At 54.5% G+C, this 6,302-nt stretch overlaps 1 protein-coding gene across 1 annotated transcript in view; it reads right to left on the reverse strand.

The window, feature by feature from the left end:
* Nucleotides 1-5,038, reverse strand: part of LOC118652680 (adhesion G protein-coupled receptor E2-like) — a 79,865-nt gene extending 74,827 nt beyond the window's left edge. The window contains 2 exon segments of the mRNA XM_036302734.1: nt 1,673-1,723; nt 4,932-5,038. Of these exon segments, the coding sequence (XP_036158627.1) occupies nt 1,673-1,723; nt 4,932-4,971 (91 nt within the window). The 5' untranslated portion in view covers nt 4,972-5,038.
* Between the last annotated feature and the right edge of the window lie 1,264 nt (nt 5,039-6,302).

A 6,302-nucleotide genomic window follows, 5' to 3' on the forward strand; every position in this document is an offset into this window, starting at 1 on the left:
CTGCCTGAGGATGTTGAAGCCCCTTCCCTGCCCACCTGCTCTCCCTGGAAAGGGGCAAAGCCTGGTGATCATGAAGGCCTGGCTCTTCTTGGGTCCCTGGGGAGGGGAGGGGCCAGGCCAGCTGTTCTGAGTAGCCACCCGGGGTACATCCCCTGAGATGTCCAACCCGGAGAGGGTGTGTTAGATCAGAATGAGTGTGGTCTAAAAGCCCAACAGCCACCACTGTGTTGTGCTCTAAGATCTCATATACTTTCCCAGCGGTTCTGTGAGGTAAGTGCCATTGTCACTCCCTTTTACAGATGGGTAAACCGAGGCACAGAGAGGTGAAGAACGTGTCCAAGGTCATACATTTAACAAAAGGAAAAGCTTCTTTTGTTTTTATCTGTGAAAGATATCCTCTCTCTCTCTCTCTCTCTCTCTTTTTTCCCCCCACAGAATCACAATAATATTATCACATCTTGCACATTACCAGTGTTTTCTGAATAAGTGTCCTGGCTGGTGCTGCATACACAGCTGTCAGGTAGCAAAACCAGGACTTGGGTCCTTGGCTCTCATGCCACCCTCCTCTCTGTGCTAGTGGGACAGGCACAGGCACACTTGTCCCACTCAGCCCTGGGGCTGCACCTATCACCAGGGCCAGGCACCCTGTATGCCACAGGAATGGCTCTGGTGACTCCAAGTCTCATGGACAGGGAGATGGAAGATGGGGGTCATTCTTACCTTGACACGTGTTCTCACTCTCATTACTGAACTTTGCTGCCCCAGAAACAAGCCTGTATCCTTGGCTGCATGTGCAGTAGTAGCTCCCCTCTGTGTTATGGCACTCTGCGACTCTTCCACAGAGAGTCCCTGGCTTGCCTTGTTCACATTCATCAATGTCTGCAACAAAACGGGATAAAGGGTCATCTCCCGAAGCCATGAGTGCCCTCAGGGCAGAGAGCCTGGTCCCATACCTAGCATGGAGCCTGATGCTCAACCAGTGTCTTTTAGGAAATAATTAGACTCAGGCAACATTGCTGTGGCTGGAGCAAGCCATTCCTGAAACCCACCAAATTGGCTCTGCTCTGCTCAGCTTTCTAACTGTCACCTGGATTTGAATACAGGACCAAGTGCTGAAGTGATGGGTGGGTGGAAGCTCTGCATCCCCCTGCCGAGTCCTGGAAGAGTAAACTGAGGCACAGATTCAAGACTCCTAGAGACCCAGCTCCTCCCTCTGTACGAAGCCATGTTTATTCACTTCTCATTTTCCACCTTCATGTCTTTTTCTTTCTCTTTTCTCTGTCCTTCATGATGGTCTGAGAACAAAGGCTGAGGCCACCAACCACCATCCCGTCTCCATGTAGCCCTCCACCACCCCAAGCCTCTGTACCTTCACAAGTTTCCCCGTGGTTAATGATGAGCTTCCCAGATGAAGATTTGAATCCCTGATCACAGCGACAGGCAGTGCCATTTAAACATGTGGAGTTTGCAGGGCACGGCCGGCGGCGACAGGCAGAGGCTGTGGGACGGAGACCATGGTCAGAAGATTAGGGCTGAGCCAGAGGCTGGGGAGGGGTGTTGGGAGGGGCAACCCTGAGCTTCCTCCTGCAACAGGCCTTTCTCTGGCTGGGCTGAGAGGTGAGGTGGGGGTTGGGACTCTGGCTGGGGACTGAGTTACTCCCAGCAGACTCACCCCTGGTGCTCTGGGGTCCATCTTCCAACAGAATCAGCAGGACACACAGCGCTGGAACAGAGAGAGGGAGGGTCAGGGGGCACACAGAACAGGGAAGGGAGGCCTGAGGGTGACACATCTGATGGAAGGGGCTGCTCACCCCTCCCAGGCTCAGGCTCTGTCCATTACTCAAGGAGAGAGTGGGCAGGTGGCACCTCCCTGGTCCCCAGTGCCCATGGCCAGAGGGTCTGTACCCATCGCCTGACGGTGGCTTTCAGGAACTGAAGGATGGGGAGGGGCCTGAGCCTGCCAGGGGTCTTGGCTTCTGCTGACCTGTGAGTAGCAGTTCAGGGAACATACTGGAGCCAATTGGCCTTGGTTCGACTCCTAAACTTTGATCAGGTACCTCAGTTCCTCAGTTTCCCCTTCTGTAGGATGGGGATGAAGAGGAGACCCATTTCCTAGAGTATGAGAGTTAAGCAGACAAGTACTGCCTGGTGTGTCAGAGTGCTTACTGTCGTCATTTCTTTATGTAAAAATGAAGGGGTTGGGCCAGGTGTCCTCTCAGAACTCCCAAATCGAAGGTGCTCCAGCCCACACCCTTCCTCAGGGACACAGGTGCAAGCACACTGCACCCACATCTGTCCACCACAATGACCAGCTTGGGACCCAGTGGTGACATTTCACACCCTGGCTCCCCGCACACAGGAAGATGCTGGGGGCTCATGTTAGGGGTGGTGCTGCACGGGCCCCCCAATCTTGCTCTGGCTGCTGTTCAGGGCACCCCATCCCAGGGCACATCTTGGGGGTTCTCCTTAAGTCACTAGGGAGTCTAGAGATGAGGACCTGTTCATCACAGAGACAGATAAGGAGACGGATGGAGAGAAAAATAAAGAGGCAGAGAGAGACAGAAAGAAAGACATAGAAGGCACTAGACTAGAAACTTAGAAGAAAGAGGAGAAAAAGGTGGAGAGAAAATGAAGAAATGAGAGAGAAACAGAATACACAGAAATGGAGAGAGAGAGGCAGGGTTAAGAAGACAGTGATCTAGAGAGATGGACAGAGAAATAGGGAACTCCTAGGAAGGGAGAGACACAGATGCCAGAGATTAGAGAGAAAGATGTGGAGAGATAGAGAGACTGAGAGCCAGATAGAGAAACAGAAGGGGAAGGGTGGGAGGGAGTGAGGAAGGGCGGGCTCCTGGGCAGCATGTGGGGTGTGGGGAGGGCTTGAGAGATCCATCCAGTCCCTGAAGATCTAAAGATGCTGGGGAGGCAGCCCAGACCCAGATAATCCAGGGAGACCAGATGGGGGCAGCGGGTGGAGGGATGGGGGCCAGGGAGGCAGGCAGGAGAGAGTCACTTCCTGGGCCAAATGAAAGGACAACTCATGACTCCCATTCCCCCATGGAGGGGCTCCCAGTTCCCCATGGAGGGGCTCCCAGTTCCTCAGGGAGGGGCTTCCAGGGGAATTTTGGGGTTGGTCATTGTGAGCACAACTTGAGGAACTGTGGAGGGTGCAGACTAGAGGGCCCCCTGAGCACTCAGTCCCAATGTCCAAACTTGATACCCCTCAGGCCAGCAGAGGGCAAAGATGCCCACACCCTTCCTGAAGCCCTCTTAAATTCAGTAAACTGAGTCTGGAATTCCTGCCTTCCTCCTCTCTAGCCACAGGGTTTGGTTAGTTCTCTTTTTGGTGCAAACCCACTTCCTCTTTGTAGGACAGACCAAAAATGACCTTCCCTGGTGGGTCCTGGATTGATTGGTCCCCAGCTCCCAAAGCCCCAGTAGCACCGTCCATGCTCACAACTGCCCCAGGAGACAGAGGCTCTGTTTATGCCCACTCTGCAGATGGACAAACTGAGGCTCAGAGCCCAGAAAAGGCTTATGGAGAAACTGGTGAAGAGGGGGCTGGGGAAGATGGAAGTGAGGGGTCAAGTTCCCCAGACCCTGCAGGGATGGGGTTCTCTGTGCTGAGCTGGGCTTTCCTGCCCCACCACAGAGGCTGCTGGGCCAGACCTCCACCTGGGGTCCAGGAAGCCACCCAAACAGGAGCCTGGAGAGGGGTGCCTGGCCCTGCTCCCAGTCCCATCTGGTTTGCATTCCCCTAGCTGAGCCCTGAACAGTCAGATTCTTGCCTGGGGCCCCTGTGGCAGGGGTGGGGCAGTCATTCTCTCCTTACCCCTCCTGCTAAGGATCCCTCCCTCCAGCCCATCCCCCAGACCTACCAGTGAAATAATAATAATAGTAACATTAACAACAACAACAATAATAATGTTACTTAATTCTCACTGTGAATAAGGACTCAACCCTTAACACAAGCCTGTAAAGTGGAGACCAGTCTTGCTCTGCCCCATTTCACAGACATGGAAAGTGAGGATCAGGGGCTCTGTGACTTGGCCCCTGACACATCGCCGCCTTCAGCTGTGCTCCACACGGACTCAGCAAATTTACTAAAAATCATCTAATTGTAATCATGCAACAGGCGAATTACATGCTATGTAAATTACACCTCACCTTCATAAAGCTATAAAAAACAGCTCACGCCTGGCACCCTGGGCCAGCACAGGGAGCCCCATCTCTGTGGCCTGGGGAAGTTCTGAGTGGCACCCAAATGTCATTTCTTAACTCTCTTTGTTGCCTGGTTGCCCAGGCAATGAGCTGCCCTGATAAACCGATAACCGATAACGGTTAGAGCCACCCTTGGTGGGGCGGGAAGGGAGGCAAGGGGGAAGTCACAGCAGAGCTTAGGTTCAACCCACAGCAGCAAAGCCCTTCAAGGCACAGCCTAGTCCCTGCTGCGTCTCCGGGCTTCCCCTGCCACACAATGGGAGAAGTGTGGGGGTCACCCTGCTGTGGAAGGGTCCCCCTTAGCTTCCTAGCCCCCTCTCTGCCATCTGTTACGAGTGACTTCCTGAGGGGGTCACAGCACTCATTCGCCCCCTCTCTTCCACCTGCTTCAGTTTCCCCTCTTAGGGAGCAGCTTCCAAAGTGGATTTTGAAGGAGCGTGGAGATCCCTCTGGGGGTGGGGAACAGACCCTTAGAGCACCTGGGGGTTCCTGCCCAGGCATGAAGGTACCCGGGCACTGACAACTGCTCTCCCATGTGCCATGGCTCCCGCCTAACCATGTGGCTTCCTCCATGTCAGGCCCCAGAGCTGCCAGAGGTGCCTCCTATTTCTCCTTGGTGGGGGTGGTGTGGGGAGACTGGAAAATGGAGGCACCAAAGGGGTGTTACCAGGGGCTCCCTTACCCCTCCCAGAGGGTCCCCAAATTCTCACCATGTAGGATGTGAAAGGCGATGAGGCGGGGACCTCCCATGGTCTGGGCAGGGCGGTTCTGTATTCACAGGCTGTGTAGCTGTGCATAGTTCTGTGGCCTCTTGGCCCTTATACAGTGTGTGAATGGCCCAGAACTGGTGGGGCAGCTGGAAGCCAACAGGAAGTGAGTGAAAACACAGATGGGGGAGGGGGGTGGCAAAAGCACCCCCCCCCCGCCCCCCCTGCCCACACACACACCACAGTGGAGTGATCTGCAGGGAATGGACAGTGGTTTCCTGAGGAGCGTGAACCTGTAGTTTCCAGGTAAAGCTGCCCAGATGATCATTCTTATGTCTGGCTTTCCCTTTGTTCTTTCTATGATTAATATTAACTCGTTAATTAGGACAATAACACAATGTGGTTACTTTATGTCTCTGAATTTGTAAGACCTGCCATGCAGGCCTCCCTGAGCTTGTCAAGTTTAGCATGTAGCCCCTTTTTGGTCCACACTTCACAATGACCCAAGGGTGCCTGGGACTGCCTGAGTCAAGGCACATCCTTCCTCACTCAGTGTAAACGTCCAATGGTGCAGAGAACTCTGCAAGCTCTGCCCTGTCACCTCCCTGCCCTCATCCCCCTCCTCAGCCCCCTTAGTCACTTGGTTACTGTATTCCTTGTGGAAAACAGCAGGGACGCTTGACCTCAGTGTCTGACCTTTGCAAGGGTGGCTATCTCTGCCTGGAGCACCTGGCCCTGATAACCTTCTGGCTCCCTCCCTCCTGTCCTTCATGTCTTTGCTTAAACATTCCCTGACCTATCTCCCAAGTCTGATACGTAATCCTCCCCCATCTGCAGCAACCCGATTGCTCCCCACTTTGCCCATTCTCTGTAGCACCTCATCAGACCCCATCATGGAACTTACCTGCTTCCCTGTTTACTGTCTGCCCTCTACCCCACAGACTGTGAGCCCTGAGGGCAGGACTTTGACCCCTTTGTGTCTCTGCACCTTGCAGGTCCCAGTGAGTGATCCCACCCCTGCTGCTGCCCCCACTGAAGGAAACCCCCTTGGGCTTCCTGATCTGGCCCCACTGGAGTATCAACGTTACTTCCCCTCCTTCCTTGAAGTTCCAGCCCCGCTGGGCAGCAGCCCCACCTCCTATCACTGCCACTGGTCACCCTCTGTGGGTTAATCAGCGGGGCTATCGTGTCTGGCTTGCACCTGCCTTGGCCTGGCACCGCCCACTCACCTGCTCCACCATCCCACTGCGGTCTTGCTCTTGTCAGGGCTCTTTGATGCCCCAGCAGTGCCTTCACTGCCACCGGCTACCAGCATTGCATCGCCAACGCCCACCATGTTCCACGCCACCCCCTGGTGGTCAGTGCACAACATAG

Source organism: Myotis myotis, unplaced genomic scaffold, assembly GCF_014108235.1.
Source record: "Myotis myotis isolate mMyoMyo1 unplaced genomic scaffold, mMyoMyo1.p scaffold_m19_p_33, whole genome shotgun sequence".
NCBI classification, from domain to species: Eukaryota; Metazoa; Chordata; class Mammalia; order Chiroptera; family Vespertilionidae; genus Myotis; species Myotis myotis.